This window comes from Synchiropus splendidus, chromosome 2 (assembly GCF_027744825.2).
Source record: "Synchiropus splendidus isolate RoL2022-P1 chromosome 2, RoL_Sspl_1.0, whole genome shotgun sequence".
NCBI lineage: Eukaryota > Metazoa > Chordata > Actinopteri > Syngnathiformes > Callionymidae > Synchiropus > Synchiropus splendidus.
The window spans coordinates 25862519-25885912 of NC_071335.1; the positions used below are offsets into that span (position 1 = coordinate 25862519).

Sequence of the window (23394 nt, forward strand, 5' to 3'; positions counted from 1 at the left end):
TTTATGACCTCCGCTGTCTATAAACAGGACTGGTAAATGTGGCAGTGGTGCAGCGGGTCAAACGGAGCCGATGTGTTACCGCTGTCATGGGAACACACTCATCTCCTCTGCGCATCACATTAAATCAGGGAACCTTGTAAAGGACAAGAGAGGGGGAGGGAGGGCGGCAGGGAGGAAGAGACGTGATGGATGGTGAGGCTGAGCACCGCGAGCCTGGAGGACTGAAGTGCAAAAACAAGCGTCTAAACAGCCTTTTCATAACTTAAATCTGCATGCACTGTGATGTCAGTTCAGACGTTAGTCGATGTCCACTCGATCCAAAGAGACACAAACAACGGACAAGCTGTGTGTGACGCCTGTTGTTGTTGCAACACAACAAACATGGTGAAACACTTAAGGTTTAGCTACCAAAATATTGTATGATATTGTATTATATTCAAATACAATTTTGAGTTACCAGTATAATAATTGTCCGTACCCCTTTTTGTAGTCAGTATTCAGAGCTGAGTAGTGGAACAATTGGTTTTTCAGTGAGATACCTGGGAATTACTGCCACTTCTGTACCGGCAGAGAGAGTCTTTTCAAAGGCAGGAGAGGTTCTGAGCAGAAAACGGAACAGACTAAAAGGGGACGGTAAAGATGCTATTTATCGTGGTTGTTAATAATCAAGATGATTTTTTATTTATTTTGTCAGAGTAAATAAATAAATGAACAAGCTACTCATCCTTGTATTCTTAAGGAACTATGGTGAGGTGTAGTCACATACATATATCGGTATCAGCGATACCAGCCTGAATATTGCTCAGTATTGGAAAGGAAAAGGAAATCGGTGGAATCGAACATGACTAGTTGGGACAATGGTAGGAAGGTGTTGAGTCACCATGAAGAGGTGGAAATGAGTTGTCGAGGTCAGTGAGCAGCAGAGTGGTTTCACACCCAGAAAGAGCACCACAGATCCATTGTTCTTTTGAGGATGTTGGAAGAAAAGAACGAAGAAGGTCGGGGGTGATCTGGAAAAAAAGGCCTCGACAATGTTTGGAGAGAAGTGTGGTGCTGACGTTCTGAAGGAAGGACTCACGGGTCAGAAGAGGCCAGGGAGGAGTCTCCATGGACCGTGATGTTTGCTGATGATATAGTGATTTGTCACGAGCATAAGATGGAGAGATGGAGGAGGAACAGTGTCACTGAGGGAGAAGACAAAAGGGGTTCAGGCAGAGGGAACTGAGACACCTGATATCGATGTCATAAATCCATTAAATGGCCGTTTGCATAGTAACATCACTCATCCATATGGGGCAGTGGGCTCCTCCTGTGCCTCTTAGTTGGAACTGCAGGCTGTCTCGGTTCTAGGGACCATTGAGTGGAAGGACAGGGTTGTAGCTTGGGCTTACTCTACTGCAGGATCCAACTGGCCTATATGAATGGGTGAGATGCACCAGTGGAAGAGGGCCACTGAAGGCAAGGGTGCAGAAGCAAGAGCAGGTGAGGCACTAGGAGTGTTAGGGAAGCTTCATGGGAGAGTGGTGAGACCTGCCATCGTGTTCAAATGGAGAGTCCAGAGTTAGAAGAGTCAGAGATGATGCGCTGAGGTTGTCTTAGGTAGCGATAAGATCTGGAGAGAGTAAAACAGAGAGACATGAGAGGTTAGGAGACAAAGTAGCGGAGGATAGATGGTTTGGACACATGGGGAGGAGAGAGCGTGTTGGACCAAGACCTGGAAAAAAAATCTGTTGCGACCGACGTGTTGAAGTACGTGAAGGCGTCCCTTCAGCCGAGCCTGCCTCATCCTCAACAGCGTGGCCCTCTGCAGCGAGAGGGACGACGCCTGGTTAAACAGGATGAAAAGACAGTAATAGTTTGACTGAGAGGTGAAAAGAGGGACCTATTCAGACAAGTTCAGCCCAGAGCGGACCATGGAAGGAAGAGGGAAATCATTAACAAAATGTCGCGGCCGCTGCGGCGCCTCACATCAGCTGTCAAGTCCCGGCCCACACAGCGAGACAGCAGGAGCCAGAGGAAACAGAGAGAAAGAGACACGGAGGGAGATATGGAGGGAACTTAAAGGTCAGGACACAATGAGTTCCCATCAAGGGGGAAGACAGAGTCAAGTGCTCACATCTACCAGCCCATCGTTGTGTAATGCTGCGGGCCAGCGGTGTCTTTCACGCCGCGGCAAAACAGGTCTCTGCAAGGCTCCGAGTGCAATTCATGCCGTTGCAAGACATTTGCTATTCTGCTAGCCAGGAGGAGGACGTGCCTTTTTCACATTCTGACTTCTAAGGCATCACATGTTGATGATCATCGCGTTTTGTGTCCTATGCTGATGCAGACATCAGCCTTCCACATTGTAGGCATTAGACTTTCAATTGAATCAGATTCACTTGAATCCTCCTGCTGCATTTGCAGACGCCACAGGTGTGAATGGGGTGGTCCACAAACACCTCATGTTACCGTTGGTTTGACTTATGATCGGCATCCTCACACATGCTCTTTAACGTCTTTAACGTCAGTAAATGCAACATTTGTGATGCCTATATGTCAACATGCAATGAGGGAGGATGAATTCGGTGTCCACACTGGATGGAAAAGTTAGGCTTTGGCAAGCAGATATCAGAATCAGCTTTATTGCCATGTTCAGTGGTCAGTGAGGATCCCACCAATGAGGGAAGTGCTTTGGAATAACGTGCAGGTGAACAAAAACGAAACGAAACGAAACGAAACGAAACGAAACGAAACGAAACGAAACGAAACGAAACGAAACGAAACGAAACGAAACGAAACGAAACGAAACGAAACGAAACGAAACGAAACGAAACGAAACGAAACGAAACGAAACGAAACGAAACGAAACGAAACGAAACGAAACGAAACGAAACGAAACGAAACGAAACGAAACGAAACGAAACGAAACAAAACAAAACAAAACAAAACAAAACAAAACAAAATAAAATAAAATAAAATAAAATAAAATAAAATAAAATAAAATAAAATAAAATAAAATAAAATAAAATAAAATTCAAACAAACATTCATTGTAATGGGTAAAATCGATTCAGATCTCGAACAAATCGCTTCTCGAACGGCCGTCTGGAACGGATTGTGGTCGAGAACCGAGGTACCACTGTACATAAATATAAATATGAAGCAGTTTTAACCTTGAGTGTTTTGAAGGACTCTTTTTCAAGTCCGGCGCCACACACAGTCGCTCTTCAGCCTGTCCTTCCCTCATTCAAACACATTTCAGGTGAAGATGAGTCACGCTCTCTCCGATTTCTTTCATGCTGCGACCTGCGTCTGTTGTGTGCACGATCATCCGACCTACATTTGAGATGTGTCAAACACCGACGTGACCACAAAACCAGGTCGAGATAAATCGCCTGTGAAATAAATTCATTTGCACTTTCGCCTCCCGGCGAGTTGGAGTCTATGGACTCATTTTACAATTCATATCCACAACAGCGACGCTCCGAAGCTCTGACCGAGGAACAATTAAACTGCTTATTAAATAACGTGGAAGTCATTACTCGGCAGTTTGCGCTCGGAGCGTACACCATTCCAAGCCAGTAAAAACCAGCAATAATTACAACCACAACAAGAGGACTCGAAGACGTTTCCCCTTGGAGCTCAGAAACGTCTGTTTTAATCTGCTGAAATAAAGATAGAAAGAGAGAAAATAAAGAGAACCACGACTCTCTGATTCAGTTCTGTCTACAAGAAGAATATTTTTGAGTCTAAACCTGAAGGAAATCTCAAGGAAGAACATGGAGTCATGCAAATATAACACTTTATTTCATACGGGACAGTTTTCCACCTCTATACTCTTGATTCTCTTAGTAGTTACAAGTAGCCATTGCACAGTCCCCGACCATGTACAGAAAAATACCCCAGCCCTCCCCCCTCCCTCCTCTGTTAACATATAGAGTATTGACCCCCCCTCGCCTGACGCAAAGAAACATATATAGATAACAAGCTTTGTAGAAAAACAGTCATTTGTTCCTATAGTTTGTACAAAATTCACAGATTTTCATGGTGTTGACGTTCCTCCGCACACACAACACCGTCGTCATAGGCAACCAAACGGCTGTGAAGTCACACGCGTCGCGGGTCAAACCAACCGGACGACGTTGAAATGAACGATAAAAAGTAGGCTGGATAGAAAAGAGCTACGGCTGCCGACGATGAGTCAGGACAGCAGTCCACACAGAAGACGCCGACGATGTTGAGATGGACTCGTCTTCATGCAGGTCGCGAGAGTCGCATGCGCCTCTGATCTGAATGAGATCGGGTTCTGGAGTTCACGTCCAGTCACGGACCCAGTGTGAGTTTGCAGTTCACGTGGGTGTTCAGTAGTCTTCATTTCATCGGTAAACAGTGTTTGAACTTCACATGTTGTTGAGGGACGCAATGATACATTTTGGAAAAGTAAAAATGAATTCTGGAATCTTATGAAACACATCAGCAACAGGGGCCCGAAGACTTGATGTCTGAGCTCAAAATACCCAAACGCAAGAGGTGTAGATCGGATTCAGGTCAGCTGGGTGAAGACAACTCTCCTAGCAAAACATTTACCCACCCAACGCGGCGATACCAGAGTGGATAGATTTGAAAACACAGGTTTTGTCTGGATAACTAAAAGTCTTCAAAACACACAAACAACTACCGACTAGTGATGTAACACCAGTTGGAAATATTAACTCACGGTCTTTCTGCCGAGTGTTGCAGCACCACCTACAGGCCGGGCATGTGTACTACACTGTTTTCAGTGATCCAGTGTGGTCTGGTATTTCTCAAATCAGAGTTTATCACACACTTTATTTGTAGACGGAAAGGAAAAATATTGGATATGAGAGGTTCAGAATCAAACCATTAAATTTATCTTTGAAGCAGGAAAGGAAGAAAAAAGAAAAGACTATAATGTGTGAATCGATATGTAGCTCAATCTGTGGAAAAATCCACATCCACATTCTCTGAAAATAAATACCTAACTGTTGTCGTGAGTCAGATGGAAGTAGCTCACATCACAAACGTTTTCAAGTCAAACTGAGGAAACTGACTTCTGAGGACGTGACGTCATCATCCATTTGCTCATGTGTTTGTGGGCTTGTTCCCCCCACAGACAGATGCTTTATCGCATATATTCATATGAATCGAACGAATCGAACGCTACAAGCTGCTGCGTCACCTGCTTCCTTCAGGCGGCGATCTTTTTAAACCAAATGATCCACTGTCGATTCAGAAGAAGACTCGAGCTGCACGTCTCAACCATTCATTCAGAGAAAGCTGATCTACATCAGGAAAACTTTGCCTCATACCGAGGTCATTTCCTGGTATAATTCAACGTTTTTGTGGTGGAAAGGAAGTCGAGCAAGCAGGAAAGAAGGTGGAAGGCAGTTAATTGTGACTTTAGAAAAGTAGCTTGGTGATATTTTTCCAATTTTGTGATTAAAAGCCAGAGCTCAGTGCAGGGAAATGAGTTCATTGTCTTGTCCAGCAAATGTCTAATGGACTATTGTTGGCCGTCCACATTGATATGAGAGGATATTCAGCACCGTGAGAAACGGCAGACTTGAGGTCTGCCAGCAAACTCCCGGGAATTCTAACCATTCCGTCCACGCTGGAGGGAACAATGCCATTTAGAGTGGATTTGACTCTTCGGTTTGTCAAATATGAGGCAAAAACAAGCAAAGCTGAGGCTCACTTGAGGTGAAAATATCTATTGTGATACCGATGAGATTCACTATAAACACGTGTTTTGCTGCTTGGTGATGACCTCACAACATGACAGTGAGCTCATAGAATTTTTCTTCCTTTTTTTTGCAGTTCATTTCATAATATCCACAATATCCACCACGTTGTCGCAGTCATGTTTCGTCTGAATATTGGGGCATCCATACAGGAAGTAAATAAAATTCACTGATGAATAAAATGAATGAAAAAAAAGGTCTGTGGTTCATAAACATCTTTTATGAGGTCAATACAGATTCATCTTCACCGATCAATAGTGACTAGAAGAACAGTGATTCATGTGTGTTTGTGAGCGGAGGTGTTCAGCGGCTCAGTAAAGTCAGTTGAAACAGTAGCTGCAGATACGTTCCTCACGGTCGGGATGTCAGAGGGTCAGAAACAGCCAGGAGGGAGATGGGTCTGGTGGTCAGCCATGTTTGTTTACGTCCGTCCCATATAATGTTTGGGTGACGCTGCAACAGTGAGTTCTACATTTCTATCATGGGAATCTGGACATTTATGAATGGATTCACAATCGTTCAAGTCTGAATCATTTGGCAGCCACATTTGCGGGAACTTCATCTCACCACGGAGGGAGGAAATATGATGATGCCCATGCTACGTAGAGGGGTGGACGAAAGGAGACTAACATGACAGGTGGAGTTGTCGGGAAAGTCGCGTGATTGGACAAAGTGGCAGCGCCTTGCAGAAGTGGGACTGGTTGGCCTTGCTTCAGTAGCTGCGACTGTAACATCGCCATCTCCTGGAGGGAGTCTGTAATGTGTGTTTGGACTCGAGCTACCTCGGCTTCTCCTGAAGGGCAGATAACAATAGTTTACCGTTTGACTCTTTAACTCCATGAACAACTTAAGCACGATATTTTGTTATAAACTTAAAAGACTGTCAACAATCTTTCCCAGCATTAATCCACATTAAATCATTTATTGTGGATTTTTTTTGCAAGAATATGAACGGCATAAGTGATAAGCTTCTCATTTCCAGAAACTGAGGAAACCATTCTGACTTCTGAGGACTTGACGTCAGCGCGTGCTCCAATCCTTAATTTGCTAATGTATTAGTGGGATTGTTTCCCCCCCCCACACAGAAAGCTGCTTTGTCACATATATTCATATGAAACCGTGACTTTCATCATTGTCAGGGGAGATAAAAAGATATCAGCAGCATATTTTTGGCTCAGCGTGCGACCTTGATTTGTGTTTGCTTAAAAGCAAAGGCGGAGGAACGGGCTGTTGTAATAGAGCTGCAAATGTTCCGGCACAGGAGAGGCGCGTGTGCGTGTGGTCGGGAATACCAAACACCTGGTTAATGCAGAGACGGCAGCCTTGCCCTGTTTCACTCTCAAGAAGCTGTGCTGGATTCTTTAGAGGAAACCTAAAGAATACTGAGGACTCTTCAGGGCAAACAAGAAGACAGCTGCCTGGGGTCATCCTTCCGGTGAGAATGTCGGAAACATCCCAGTGGGAAGTCTTCCTAGAGGATACAGAACAAGCCACCCACCCCAACTCGGTCTGTCCTGGAGGAACCCCAGTGGTCCTCATGACGAAAAACACTGCAGGTAGATCCCTCACTAGAGAAGATCACCCAGTGCAAATGCTCCACCTGAGAACCACGGTCTCAGTAGTGCAAGGTCTGACCAACATCCTGGCTGTTTCACCAGCCTGTTTGCACTGCTAAGACGAAACATATTAAAGGGAACTTTCATCTCAGGTGACTTTCAAATGAGTCAAATGTTTCCCCTCCTACAGTGGTGACACCACAGGCAGCGGTCCACCGGACTGACCCGTACAATCTTACCACACAACTTGATGTCACTGAGCAGCAACGCGAGTCAAAGTCATGGTTGCATAAGGTGCTACATATACCAAGCAACATTACAAGCATTGAAACCCAGCTTACTGATATCACCATCACCATCAACCATCAATTTGTTGAGTGAGAACATGATGGCTTCATGACCCCTCGACCATTGCAGTGACAGTGACAGGTCTGGACCTGAAGAACGGGCTCACAAAGACAACAATCCGAACCGAGGGTCTGTTCCAGAGGGATTGCATAAGTTGGGAATGATTTCAAAGCGACTGATCCATACCTCTTCTTACTTTCTGCACTTCCCAGCAGGGTCCTCCACTTTAGATCCTCATCCCTCCGAGACACACCCATCCCTCACTGCGTAACTGTTGAGTACCAACATGAAAACACTTGTCTGTTCCCAGAGAGCGGCCCTGTTCGGCCCTGAATTTCACTGCATCCTTTCTACAGCAGGAATCCAAACTGGTCGAGAATCTGCAGTGGTTCTAACCTTGCTAAACTCACTGAACCCATAAATACACAAATACAGCCACCTATAAAAACACTTTTTGATATTATATTTCATGTCCTCCAATTAGAAAAGCTACAACCGGCTGGCGAGTGCTTCCAATCGTTCATACAGTGTTAGATTTTCTGTTGAATCTATCCTGTGCATTTCTGGACCAGACGAATGGATCGGTCAGCGGAGACCACCCCACTGTGCGAGTCTCACAGTGTATTGAACAGGAGACACCAATACGTTGGCTGTTCAAACAATGCCGAGCATGTCAGCACAAACAGGGCATCAACATTATGTAGAGTCACAGCACGGAAGCCTCAAACACACAGAGCCTGCGCTGAATAGATGAGTCCTAATCACAAGTAATGACAGGCACTGTGTTTTCAGTCACAGCCAAACTCTACCAGTCCATTTTGTTGTTAGCGCTGCTGAACTGCCGCACACTGATAAACCTGCTGGAACACTATCATTTCAGCAGCAACACAGGGAAACAAGATGGACACGAGGGAGAGGGAAGATGAACCTTCAGCTAAAGTCACCAAAGTGTCTTGTTCCCAGCTTTTTGTTTCCATAGAATTTAGATATAAATAAGTGCGTGACAGAAGGTGACTGACAATATGTGGTGAGGGACAGTGTCGGAGAGGTTCAGCGCCTGACAGGGTCGTCGCAACCTTTGGATGAAATAGAAAATGTAAATCAAGCCAAAACATGTACCTTAACTTTGAGTCAAATGTTTCCCCTCCTACAGTGGTGACACCACAGGCAGCGGTCCACCAGACTGACCCGTACGACAGAAGGTGACTGACAATATGTGGTGAGGGACAGTGTCGGAGAGGTTCAGCGCCTGACAGGGTCGTCGCAACCTTTGGATGAAATAGAAAATGTAAATCAAGCCAAAACATGTACCTTAACTTTAACTCACTACGACCGGGGTAACGGCTGAATCCTACAGGTTTCAACGACGGAGTCCTGTTACTTTATGTGCTGGCAGGTGGGTTTCATGACACCGTGAGTCCCACAGGTCTGCTGGAAGGTCTGAGGTCAATTCTCCAGCGGCTCAAACCAAGTCTTTAAACCTTCTGTCATTCTACTGCCACGTTCCTCTGAGAATGAAAAGACATTCCAGCCCACCATCCTGTGTTCTAAATCAGCTCCTCTTTTCTCTCTAAACACATTCTGTCCCTTGGTAAATCAGCTCCTCTCACCAATATTGAGGCACAACCGAAGTGTCCCGTCACCACCCCCTCCAGCAGCCCCACTCACTTGGACTCAACTCCAGGGAGCCACCATCTTTTATGATTATGAACTAAATTTTGCAATTACCAAGCCAGTTTTCAGCTAAGCGATGTTCAAGGAAAAAAAACGGAACCTGCTGGGGCTAATAGAAACTAAGCCACTTTCCGGAGATCCGGCCACGTGGGCGGAAGCGGAGCTAATGGCTCCTCAGAGGGGACTTTAGGATCCTTGACAAACTCCTATTTATAAGATTCATAATTTGCCATTTTAAATGCAGTTCTTGCAGTTGTCTCATCATGTTTATTGCAAATATTTCAGCCTATTTTTGGATGCAAACCATTAAGTGTAAAATTCCTATATTGTGTCTCATTTAAAATGCTCTAAAATGCTTTTCTTTTCTTCATCACTTGGCATTTCCTGTCACACCTGTCCCTTTAACCTACAGGCATAAACTGTAATAATAAGGATAATAATATTTTAACCTAAGTGATTTCCATTTCACCTACACAATCCATTATCTACACAGTAATATCCTCTACAACAGCTGTTTCCTGCATGCTTTTATTTTCTGTTCCTGCTTCCTGTTGTATCTAGTTTCTTTAACCTCCTGCTTTATAAGACTCTGTTTACAAAGAAATATAGAATCTAGAAACATCCCTTTGCGTATACTCAAACAGAGAATTCACCTATGGAAACACCAGGCGGAACTGAGGTCTTGATAAAGCTCCACCTTTGCAAATAAACGGAGCAAGGCAGAGGAACGGCAGGCAGCAGACGCCACCGTATGCCACAGAACTTCTCATGTCAACACTACGACCGTCATGGATTGCTTCAGAGCAGCAGAGACGGGTTGCTGTTGTTGTTATTTTTGGGATGGTGGTTGGTTAAGGAGGGCTTCAGCTTCTCATTACCCTGCCGCCTACAGTTATGCCACGTCCTGGCAGGAGACATACACTGGAACAAACATGAAGGAGGAGAAAAAAAAGAGGTGAACAGAGTGGAAAACAAAGCAGAAAGCAGGTGACACAAACGAAAAATGAAACGCTAATATAGACATAGTCACTAGCGTTACGAGCAGTCACGACAATGTCTCTCGCCGAGAAAAACTGAAATAAAAGGCTTCAAAAAATACGGGTCAGACTTGAAAAACAAGCTGCTGTAGAAAATGAATGATGTATACACTGTGCAGTCAGTCGGTTTACCTTTTCTATAGCTTATTCTTTGAGCGCCCCCTTGTTCAAAACGCTGTAACCGTCCCTTTCATGAGTCTATGGTTGGGGTTCGGATGTGGACTGAGGACGGTAACATAGTTTCATAATGAATTTGGTATCATTGTACAGCATATATGCTACCTCAGTTAGCCATTAGCTTCAGTCAGGGTCGCCAAAATGATGTGTCTGATGAACCATAACTGAAACGTATCCCTCCCTCACAGAACCGTGTGATCGCTGGCAACTCTGCCAACTAGCAGGCACAGTTGGGTCGGGTGCGATTTCAACAGTAGGAAACAATTTATTTTTATTTATTTTTGAGTTAGGATGGATAAATGACAAGTCTTATCACCCAAAAACGTGCGTCTTTGTAGTTGGACTTACTGGTTGCCCTTGCAGGAGGAAGGTCCGCTAACATGGTCGTGGCTGTGTAAACCTCACAAAAACCAGCTTGTGACTTAGCGCTCCTCCGTCCCAGCCTTCTCAGGGAAGCCTTGTGCGACGCTGAGCTGATAGCAGTAACACACGTGTGTGTGTGTCTAATGATGCTGTGCATTTTGATCATGTCATCGTGACGTGCTTTTGACTGGCGTTCAAGAAACGGAGTCTCAGAGTGAGGGAGCGCGAGAGGGAGAACGCGCTGGGCCTCAATGAAAGGCGGCGCAGACTGAGAAGGCAGATTAATTAAAAATGTTTCAGATAGTCTCAGCCATCTCTCCGGTGACAGCCATTTCCCTCTCGACTGGCGGGAAAACAAAATCCTGCGCGCGCGCCACACAGCTGAATCATTAAACTGCCATTCTCAAGCAGAGAACTCACTCAAGCACACTGAAGCGCGGCAGCTCAGTTAAAGGAGACGACATACAGGAACAGGCTTCGACACACGTGCGCACACAAAGCACGAAGAAGCCTGGGACTACATTACGACGAAGGTGCTTTTCCTGTGAACCCGAGGCATCAAAGCAACAACCGCATCCCTCGGAGTTATTACCGCAAAGATTGCGCTCATCGCTGAAGCGCTTCCTCCCTGGTGTTTGTGCGTACAACTTCCTCTTCAGTTTCATCATTCTGGGATCAAATATTCAACTGTGATGAGTCGTGATTCATTCATTACTATTGAATGCAACGTACAAGAAGAAGAAGAAATTGTTCTTTGCTCCTCCTTTCACATGCCACCTTGAAAAAAAGTGACCCATAAACACAGTCGGTTCAGGATAAACCGAAGCTGTTCAAGCAGATAGCGCAAGTACTCGGATCGACGGTGGCCTCGAGCGGTCAGAAAGTGTCACTAAAGGATTTAGATAAGATTTCACTTCAAATGTAATAAGTCTGTGTCGCAGATGCTTCAACAGTCATTATAAACATTGTCTCCCTCAACTCCAAAAAAACAAAGTGACGCTCTTGACTTTCTTGTTATACTTATTTTGATTTTAAATGAATGTAGGTGTAATTATATAAATATTTTGTTAGATTGTGATTTATGAAAAGAGGAGTTCAACTGCCTCAACTGTTTGCCAACACATACAAAAGTCATGACAACTGACAGTTGAGATTAGAACACACAACACTGTGTTAACATGAAAAACCCTGTTTTCAAATCGAACCACTCTGGGACCAAGTTTTGAAAGTTTCAGGGACTGAAACGCAGCGCTTATCCGACACGGAACTTGAAGGACTGACACCATCTTCGCCATAAAAACCACTGTTTGACATGCAAGGTGAGATAAAGTTAAAGCATATTCTAAGTCTGTTAATTCAGGAAAGACAGATCAGAGGGACATGTGAACCTCAAACAGAAGAATGGCACTGCAAGTGTGTGGCCAGCAGGTGCAACATTTGAGCTCGTGACAAGTATAACATTGATTCCAAACAGAACACACAGAAACGCGTACACAACAAGAAAAAGCCACTTTCTGTCCAGTTCATTTCCACTCATGTTTGGTTCCTCTCCTCCACCGCCACGTAAAAACGACTGTTTTGGCACTTTAAGACCAGTTTTGTCTGTAAACGTGAATACAAATATCAAGTCTGTGTTGTTGGCAAGTGTGTGTATGCTTGTGTGAGAAGAGTATAAGCTGTGTGTAGTCTCACATTTCAAGTTCATATAGTTTAACTCTACTCTATTCAAACACATACATTATATTCATTGATTCTCTACATTTGAGTTGTGTGTGTTCTTGTCGTGTGTTTGTCACAGTTGACCACCGGTAGAATCTACTCCAGTTTTGTTGTGTTTTTTCTTTCTCAAAGGACGTCCTGTTTCTCTGAAGTCCTCTTGAGTTCCACCGCGAGTCAGTCCTCCTTGAGTCCCACAAGAGAGTATAAAATTCAGTCTCAACAGCAGACGGCGTTGACACAGTCCAGTTCGGCTCCACGGCTGACGCCGTTCCACCCTGTCGCAATGTTCTTATGTTCCAATACGTCATCATCAAAATAACCATTTACACTCCAGGAGAAGACATTTGGTGAATCACAAGTTGGCCTGGTTGTGATGAAGATGGTGATGATTGTTGGTCTTCAAATTCTGATTGTCTTCGAGAAACTAAGAGGCAAAGGAGGAAGCAGGAGCTCAACTGAAAGTGAGCGCAACGCAGGCTGTGTTCCGTTGAAGGAATGAGGATAACAAGTTGAGAACACACTATGACATGACACTACGACTTCAGTCAACGCAAGTTTTGCAAGTGATTTTACCTCATCTCAGGCGCTGAACCTTGAAGATCTTGGCTTACAGGAAGGAACTGAAGCAATTGATGTCATTCACTCGTGTAATAAGGGTTTGTGCTTCCCATCCTATGGTGCTTTGAAGGCAGAGCTAAACTCAAAGTTAAAGAAAATTTCTCCGTAAATGGTTCCAATCTAATCTAAAACAAGTGGTTTGAAAGCAGTTTTAGATTTTAAAAAGATTCATATCTGGCTCACACGTGATACTACACGGACTACTGCACGCCTGATAATCATATTGAAAACCATCTTCCTTAAAAGAGCAAAGAAACCAAGTTCATGGTTTAATGTACCTTCATCGTTCTCCATTTTAGCTGGGAAGTTTGAGGAGAACAAGAACGACCAAAAGGTCCGGAGTTTGAGAGAAGATGATGCAGGAGAACTGTTTCACATTGCCACAAGTCTGTTGTGGAGGTTCAGGTATCAGTCCAGGGTGCATCCCTGCTATCTCCACTAGTGATGGGCTCATGAAGCTTCATGAAACAGTATCCTTATTTCCAGAGCGCACAAGATCTTGGGTAAAGATGGATGTGAAGTTTTAAATGAAATGGTGGTTCAAATCCCAAGATTTTACAGCAGAGACACTGTTTCATGAAGCCTCACCTGCCGGTCACTAATCCCTGCTAGATGTAACAAAGGTGGACTTTTGTACGCAGAAGTTGGCCTGTGCTGCATGTCGACGCATGGGTGTTTCAACGGCGCAAAGTTTCCTGTCCCACGTGGCGCTCAGAAGGAGGTTAGGATGTAGTGGAGCGCGTACAAATACGTCAATTGAAAGCCCAATGCATTAACATGCAGCAGGGTTCTGTGTCAGACTGGACCCAACTGGACAGCCAGGCCACTTGTCGCGGTTGTCCTGGCAACTCTAACAAAGTTTGAGTGACAACAATGCTCCTTGAAGACTGGGCATTTTTTGGGTTTGCTAATCTCAAGAAAGGACATGAATTACAAGCATAAAAAGGTTCCCATCTGTGGCTGAGTTGTTTTCTTTTGCTGTCTTTCATGACTCGGGAGTTGAGTCACTACATTGGACATTTCATATATCTAGGCCTGACGACTAAGCAACACATCTGGATGAAAACAGGATCAAGCATCATGATCAATTCTGCCTTGTGGCTCTGGAAGTAGAGGGTGTGTGAACTGGTATTTTTTTCCGAATTATCCTGGCTCTTAACTAACAGCAACTGTCACTGTATTCAAATAAAAAGCAGTTACTACAGGCATAAGATGAGTCCTGTGCAGTTTCCTCTTCAGGTCTTACCTCCACTAACCATGTAGTTTGTCTTGCACAACAAGCGTCTGATACACTTCCAAAGGCTGCTCCTATCTGGAAGTGATACACCTCCAGCACTGTGCTACCTTTCATCCGAAGCGTGCAAGCGCGTTCAAAACAAGTTGCAGTTGCAGCACATGTCTAATCTTACATCAGAAGCAATCTAACATCCGCCTCGCCGACCTGAATCACCTCTCGGGAAGTATTTTCTTTCTGACTGTAACAATGTTTTTTTTTTCTTCTTGGCTTCTCTTATCAAAGGAACCCCCCTTTTCCTTTCCCTAATAAATGATAAATTGACCGAAGTGCTGAGGTTTTGCGTTTGCTTCATCGTGGTAGACTGTAAAGCTGTTATCAATATGCAAAGAATTCCACCTAAGCCTTCCGCTTATCCAGCACACCGGGAGCTGGGAGTCATCAAACCCGTCGTCCACCCACGCGCTCGCTCACGCCGCACTTTCAACCGCGTGTCCATGCCCACACACCGCAGAACATATGTTGTTAGGTGCTTCCAATCGATAAGCACGCTGAACACAAAGCCTCCCGACTCCCCCTTCCTCAGGCTAATTGCCAGGAAACATAAATTACCCTGATAAGTATCAGTTAATGTTCATTCAGAGTGGGAGACTCAGACCATCCCGAAACAATTCTCATCCTGCTCCCTCATTATCTCCAGAAATGATGCCCCCATTCTAAAGCAGGTGCAGGCGGAAAGATTGTTTTTCTGAATGGCAACTTAATAGTGTTGTGCAGAATGGAGGTGGGTTTCCAAATGATGACCAGGCCTGCGAACGGTGCGATAGTTTGTCTACTCCAGGCAAGTAATGAGGTAGAAGACATTTGCTTGTCACTTGTGGATGTCATGCTGATCAGTGGAGATTCAGGAAAAGAAAAGTGCAGAGGCTTGAAAGCACTGAAGTGCCAGGTATGAGGAGGCCAACTGATTTGAGAGCCGCCAACATTCAAATTGTAGGACGCTGCCTGAAAAATCTACAGTTTATCTGTCAATTGAACTGGAAAGAAACAGGTAAATCCGTCTGATGCATCATGGGAGTGACCAGTACTCGATGAAAAAACGGTGCTACATCAACAGGTATGCCCTCTTTGTCTGCTGTTGGCATCCAGTGCGGTAGACGTCCTTTGCTTACAGCTTCTGCTGGGCAGAAACTCCCTTCCAGTAGTCCAAAATATCATGAAGGTCTTCATCCTTGGCGAATTGCACTTTCTTGCGTAGGGCGTGGCCTGCCGCTATATAAGACGCCTCCTCCCTTGGGTTTTTCTTGTAAGGTCGAAATCGCTCCCAGATCCGCAGCGTACTTTCCGAAGAGTATTCTGGACTGGAGGAGTATCCAGAATTGTAACTATGGTGACGGGAGGGTGAGAGCTGGGAGTAAGCAGCTGTGGTGTCCCTCTTGCTGCGCCCCAGGGGCTTAAGGAATGAGGCCTTTTGGGTTGGTAAGGGCGAGTCACTGCCATCCTCGTAGTACAGCGCGGGAAATGAGTGGCGGTGTTCCGAGCTGTGGTAATCCGGCTGAACCTCCAAGTGGTGGTTCTGCTGGTTATTGGGGCCAACCACCCCACCTCCACTCCCAGCGTTACAGCTGATGCCACTGCCGTTCACACTCACGCCGCTGCCATTTACATTGCTCATGCCATTGACGTTGCAGCCTGCAACTCCACTTCCTACTCCAGTTCCCCCACCGCTGTCACATCCCACGGGACTGCTCTTTTCTGTCGGGTACTTTGGAGGATCCCCTCGTTTTTCATGCACATCCATATTATAAACCCTCGGGTTTTTGACAGATCCAGCAGAATTGGCTCCACTGCGATTTTTCGAGACAGCGCTGTCCGCACTCAATTGCCTTTGAGGGCCTCGCACTGCATTAGCTGGCGGTGGGTCACGGTACGGAGGGGAAAGGAACCCCCCGCCACTGATGCCTGGCCGCTCAGACAAGGGCATCACCAAGGGCACTGGGGCCATCGAAGGAGGATGGGGCTGATGATGTAGTTGAGGATGAATCTGAGGGTGTGGCTGACTTTGGGGCTGGGGATGAGACTTGGGGTGAACCTTTGGTGAAGAGGCCATAACCTGATCTCCGGAGATTCCTGGAGAAAGAGGCAGTAAATTTCGGGGTAGGGATGTCATGCAAGCCTGTGGCTGAGCAGAGCTGGCCCCCTCAGCTGCGGTGGCATTCGCAGAGGCATCCAGTTTAAGGGCATCGATACAGTTGTTAATGATCTGATTCACCTTGTCCACTTCCTTTGCAATGGTGGATATCTCGGATGCTGAACCCCGGCCGTCGTCATCGGAGTCCTCCCCTGCCTCCGTTCCATTTTCAAGCCCGTTTCTCAAATCCATGACCACTTCCCCTCCAATACTGGCCCCTCCTGCCGGCATTCCACCCTCCCTGACTTCTCCCGCCACACCAGCAGTCCTTACATCCAGGTAATTCCCTTTCCCCGTCACCGCTTCACCAAATGCAGACGCCATTTTTTCCACTTGTGGCAAGGTCGAGAGGCGGGAGGAAGTAGTGTTAGTAGAACCATGAAGCATGCCGGTACTGGAGGAGGCGGACTGGGAAAGCTTGCCACCAGATCCGCCGTGGTGATGTGGGTGATGGGACTGCTCTTGTAGACGCTGCATGGCACTCGGGTCATTCGCCACAGCTGCAGCTGCCTCTGGTCCATACCTGTGCAGCGCAAGACAAAAACACACCGTGAGAATAGAAATAAAGATAAATGACCAACTGGTTGTGTAAGAAAAGAAGACAATATTCTTTAAGAATGTGTTTTGAAAATATGACGTTTATAGCCTTTACCAAATTTGGTTTTGCTTCTACTGTTCAGAGGAAGTCATGTGTTCAACTATTCAAGGCAGGATTATAATTTAAAAAAGGACGGCAGCTATTTTTGCTTCGTCCTGTTTCAACACTTTGCCATGGTGGGCATCTCCTGTGACAAAAGTGTCTGAATTGAGGGACTGGAGAACCACACATTTGGAAACTCCAGCCACCCGAACAGCAGACTGTAAGAATCCCAAGAGAGATTTAAGCCTTGCAACCCAGAAATAGAGACCCAAAGGATGCCAACTTGTTGTGGCAACCCATCATGGGAAACCCCCGCCCCGAAAAAAGGAGAGTGGGATATTGGATGCGCAGCTAGATAACTGGAAATGAAGGATCATGAACCAGTTCTTGGGCAACTATTACTAAAACCAAGTATGTCAGAGGCCATAGGCTGGTTGTCATAAGGAAAAACAGTGATCCTGCTTTAAAGCCATGACGAAAAATGCAGAAAAGAAAAAAATATATCACCACAAATCTATACGTTACCTCATTTCCAGAATTGTTTTCTTCACGCTGATGGCCTTCTCCTTCTCTTCCTGGATGCGCCGTCTTCTGAGACAGTAGTACACAAATCCCAGCACAATGACCATGCCGAAAAGGCACCCAAGAATGGTCATGATGTAGTGAGTCATAGTGGACGGATTGCTCCGGTGATCCTCAGGTCCGGCCGCACGAGTGGTGAACGACATACACGTGTGGTTGTAGTGGTGCGGCCTGCTTTTTGAAGCCACGCAGAAAGTGTAATTTGTGTGCGGCTTAAGTTTGTCAACAGTGACAAACTCTTTGTTTTTCTTCAGCGGCATTTCAGCCATGAGAACCGTGTGGTTATACTGGGCCAGGACGTACATTTTACTGTACGGTTGAGGGATATGCACCAGCAGAGAAACTGCGTTCACTGAGATGGTTTGAATCTTCATGGAAATCTGATGATTATACGTTGGATTGGCAGTCGACGACATGGTGGTGTGGTAGAAAAGACTTTGGTCTGGGTTGTCGTAACCCATCCCTGAACCATCAAGATCAGAACCTGGGGACGATATGCCAGGAATTATCATACCATCTTGACACCTCGATGAAAGAATGACTCTGGCGTTTCGCCCGTGTCCAGGCATCGGGCTCAAAAGTGGGTAGCTGTTCAGCTCCCGTGGAGTTTCACACTGGAGGCGATCGTAGGTGTGCGTGACGTTGTTAAACTCCTCCAGCCACGTGAGGAAGTTGAAGAGGTCGCAGACACAATGGAAAGGGTTCCCAGCTAACTCACAAACCATCAGTCTGTTGAGAGACTTGAATGTTGCCGGGTCGAGACGGGCTAACTTGTTCGATGACAAGTCCAAGCTGCTGAGATTGGGGTTCTCCCAGAAGGCATTGTAGGAAATGATCTCTATCAGATTGTGTTGAAGAAAGAGGCACTGCAGCTGACCCAGTCCTCGCAATATGCCTTCGGTCAGGTTGGTCAGCTTGTTGTAACCCAGCTGGAGAACCTGCAACAAAACTTGGGTTGAAGTGTCTTTTTTCCTGTTCTATGGGACATGCTCCAAAATGTGTCTCTTTCACAACAATACATGTTCTGCACCAACACTCTACAAAGCAAAAAACCAAACACAATATAAATATATACATAATAAAAATAAGGCAGGAACAATGTTGAAATTCATGAAATATATTTCATCTAAATTGAGAATTTGTCTGAGGTCTCACAATGTCCAGCTCTGACCATAGCAGCTGAACTCCTAGCCAGTAAAATAAATTGAGCTACACATCCACCGACCTGGAGGTTGGCTTGTCCGGAAAAGGCTCCGTCCTCAATGTAGCTGATCTCATTCTTGGTGAGGTTAAGGTCCGTCAGGTTTGTGAAGCGATACATGGAATTGAGCAGCACAGCCTTGATTTTGTTCTCATTCAGCCTCAGATCATGGACCTACGGAGCACAAAATATTCAGGTGCTGACCTGCACGACAGAGTGAGGGAGCACGAACAACAGACCAAGCTACAGTTTGCACAGTGGAGGAGAGAATTTCAATGAAATGATTCTGAGACTGTCATGTCTTATTGGCACAAACAACGAACAATAGCTAACCCTAGCGCAAAAAGTCATATTCATTCATAATCTTTCCCTCCCTTAGAGAGGTGTGCTGGAGCCTACACAGTTGGACAGAAACAGTCCGACGACTAGGATAAAATGAACCCGACAACACTGATGACAATATCTTTCAGTGAGGATGTTGTCCTGATAGTTAACCCTCAACCCCCTCTTAGCCTCTGGTTGACTGAGACCAGAAAAAAGCACGTCTTGCTAAGGTTACAAGCTCAAGTTCGCAAGTTGTTTGAGTGTATCTAATCTCAGAAACGTATTTTCACCTGTTACAAGTACTTCAACGGCGACTTACAATAGGGGCAAGGAGCTCGGAACCATTGTCTCCGGCACAGTAGCTGCACACATGTACGTCTATACACGCACAAATAAAACACACATTTCCTTCAATCCCAATCCCCAAATGTCTGGGCAAGTCAGGACGAGAATATATGTATGTTGTGTATATGGCCTCTTTCACCTTCGTGTACTTTTGAGTGTTAAACTCTCACTCTGAATTTAGTTTTAGTACATTTATTATTGTAGAGCCATACAGTTTCACATTTCCGAAGAGAGTCCTGGGCGACAGAGAGTTTTTTTTTCTGAGGGCAACAATGAATTCTGAAGTTAATATTTGTATGGTCGAGGTGATAAAGGAAGAAATGGCAAAACTTCTACGAGCAGTAGAATATTCAACTCACTGTGCTGTTGATGTGCTGAGGGATGGTCTCGTACGGAGGCTGGTTTTGGCTGCAGATAGCCAGCCAAACGTAGCCTTTATCCCCCTCGATCAGCCAACAGTCAGCGTTCACCGACGGCAGCGGCGGCAGCAGCAGCAACGTCGGGAGCAGGAGGGAGACAAGCAGCGGGCAGGTGGAGAAAGGGAGGGCCATGGTGTGGGTGTAAAGACGACACCTTCGCAGGTGCAGCAACCAAGATTTAAAATCCAAAGGGACAGCAAAAGTCCAGAGCGCCGAGTTCAAGCTCGTGAAAAAAACGAGACAACGTAATCACAACAGGCGAGCTAGCAGCACGGCAGACAAGTCCGCTCCCATCCTAAGAAATCCACGTCAAGCGCTTTTGGGAATTGTTCGCCCAGCGAGTTCTCATGGCCTCTGACAGAAGTCCGTCCTGACTGCAGGGCAGAGAACGCTCTCGACGCAACACCTGGAAAAGAAGGAGGGTATTTTTAGGACTCTTCAATATGCCACGCCGTCCATGCATCACAAGATAAGGGCCAATTCATTGCTGTTATTTTTTTTTTTTTTCAGCAAAATTACGACGCTGTAATACACTCAATCCCTTCAAGGTAATGCATCACATATAAATCCATTAGACCTCATGCTTATTTAATTGAGTCTAAATAAAGCTCACAGGGACAAATGAAAACCAGACCAAGCGACTAATAAAAAAAAAGCAAAACAATTTCACGAGAAGCACTTATAAAACCTGCATCGTCAAACAAATGATTCTTCCGTTTCGTGCCGTCGCTTAAAAACTTCACCGGCCCTCGAGCAGGGATTCCGTTGCGATACAATTTCATTTTAACAGCCGGAGTTTTTTTTTTTTTTTCCGGGGACCCGCTACACGACGGGCTAAGTGAAAACAGATGAGGGCTGTGGCAATTTGCATTCTTAAACAGCAGACTCACTGACATTCAGTTATTTACCTATCATAAGGGATTAACGGAGGATTAGACTCTGATCCGGCGTAAAATATTATGCAGCTCTAAATTTGCTAATTTATTTTCCTAAAGTTTTAATTCCCTGAGTCATAAAAATGACAGTAAGAACTCATTAAAGTACACAGAAGTCACCTTGTACTGACAGCAAGGCCGGTTCTCCAGTCTAGTTGAAGGTAACCACATCTCTGACAGCTGGTCGCCACCTTCTTCCTCATGTCCTACTGGTTAAACCCTCTGGTCAATTCTCATCACCGTCGGAACCCAAGGCCTTTTACGACCTCCGTTGACTCCATAAAGTCATATTGATGAGTGCATTTCGTCACGCTGGGCCTTCCATTTGGCCCCGTGTCGCAGCCATCCATGCATGCGTGAGATGAATGGACTTACGCGGCGGTTTTATCTGAGTGTGACCACGACTAGTCGAGGCGATCCATCTTTTATCAGCGATGCTAATTTGGGATTATTGTGCTCACTTAGGAGTCCAGTAAGAATAAAGTCCAATATTAACTGGGGTTTTTTTTCCACCACATGAGACGTGAAAGTTTAATTTCTCTCTCTGTGATTGGTTGATTTTATTCCAGTGAGAAGATTGGCTCAGCATGACTGTAAAATGAGCCTCCTGCACTTGTGAAGTCATTACAGTAAGACGTATGACCTGGTGGGAATGAGTTTTCACTTGGAGACCGCTAAAGGAGGGTGTGAAGAGGGGAGCGCTTCGCTGGGCTGCAGCACGGAGGAGACATCTCTTCGGGCACTGGACCTGCAAGAGGCGGCCGGGGAATGGAGTCGGCTTGAGGCAGGGAAGGTCTGTGCTCATTAGACTGCTTCGCTGCCGACAACTTGCACAGACAAAAGCAAAGACGGCTGGCAGCATTGCGGTGAGGAGTCCGAACTTCCTCTCTCTGGTGTCAAAAGAAACTATTTTCATTCATGGTAGCATTGTTGGCGACGACTTTCACCGCCCACCCCTACTGTTATATGTAACCGAGTCCAACAAATCTAAGTGAGTCTCCGCAACACGGATCGAACTCTGCTGAAGTGGCTCAGAATAATCTCCAATAAAAGGCACTGTACAAACGTTTCAAGGTACATTGTGAAGCAAATGTTTCCATGAAAAATGATTTTACAATAAGTTCCGAAGCTTATCGTAAAATCATTTTTCGTGAAAGCATTATCAGTGATGCTCATCTTTCTCCCTTCACCGTGCACTTCTCTTTAATGTTCGCCCTTGTGAAGCTGCAGGAAGAGTTCCGCCGTTAGATGTGGTCGACTAGTTGTGCTGTGCATAATGTTCAGAGCTGCGTACACTGTTCGGCTCGCAACTGCTCCCTGGGGAATACACTCAGTACCTCAGCAACGTTTCTCCAACATCAATAAAGCTACTGTACATGCAAATGACGGCTTCCTATTCGCTACATCCCACTCGTGCTGCGGTTTCAGCTCCAATATTGATATCAACCGCCTCCTGGGATGGACCGCCCGATGAAGTTCTGTTTCATTTAATGGTTCCAGGTGCTGATACCCTTCCGGAGACTAACGGAATGTGAACTTATAGACAGATGTTGCATCAATTTCAGCAGTTTACTACACAAATATGGAGGCTCCAGGTCAGCTTGTGACACCCACGCACATATTTTATGGCTATTCTCTTGTTTCTAGAAACAGAAAGAGACCGATTCAAAGCAGAATAGCGCAATGACCTCATGCCATTTCCACTCTGCAGCAATTGAAATCATATGTACCAAGACAGCTGTTTATTTCCCCACAGTTTGCTTATTTACTTGTAGTTTTTCAGGGGCCCAGACTTCCCACAGCCCTGAAAAATCCTCTAAAGGCCCATTTACACTCAACGTTACATTACGATCCGGATACGATCAGATGCTTCTTCATTTCCTCCGCATTTCTGCACGTTTCCACAAAGGTTACAAATACAGACCAAACGGAGCAATACCACCTGACACCGTGGGGGGCAGTGTGCCATATGAGACACGAAGAAGACATACCAGTGGAGGAAATTCTCCGTCACCCAGCAGCGATATATTGTATGGCCTCACTGACCACTGACCACCGCCTGCTACAACGCTGCTTCTGTTTCGTCTTTTGAGCAAGAGGTACATGATCAATACTTCTTCCACCGTTGCCATGTTGGTTTTGTACTTTGTTGTTGCCATAAACCTTTGACTCTGGGCTGCCCCCGATGGATATGTTGGTGAACAGCAATACCAACATGAACAAAGCATAAATAAATACCAACAAAGCATAAATATTCAAAGATCTTTTGTTCATTGGGCTGTATATTC

General features: G+C 45.5%; 1 protein-coding gene across 4 annotated transcripts in view; it reads right to left on the reverse strand.

Annotated features, from left to right (window-relative positions):
* Positions 1-3934: 3934 nt before the first annotated feature.
* LOC128755048 (protein phosphatase 1 regulatory subunit 29-like) overlaps positions 3935-23394 on the reverse strand; it is a 221333-nt gene continuing 201873 nt past the window's right edge. For all 4 annotated transcript variants that reach the window (XM_053858246.1, XM_053858248.1, XM_053858245.1 and 1 more), the window contains 4 exons: positions 20112-20577; positions 19108-19257; positions 17826-18820; positions 3935-17183 (listed from right to left, as the gene is read on the reverse strand). In XM_053858246.1, coding sequence (XP_053714221.1) covers positions 15638-17183; positions 17826-18820; positions 19108-19257; positions 20112-20303 — 2883 coding nt within the window. In that variant the 5' untranslated portion in view covers positions 20304-20577 and the 3' untranslated portion in view covers positions 3935-15637. The remainder of the gene's footprint in view (positions 17184-17825; positions 18821-19107; positions 19258-20111; positions 20578-23394) is intronic.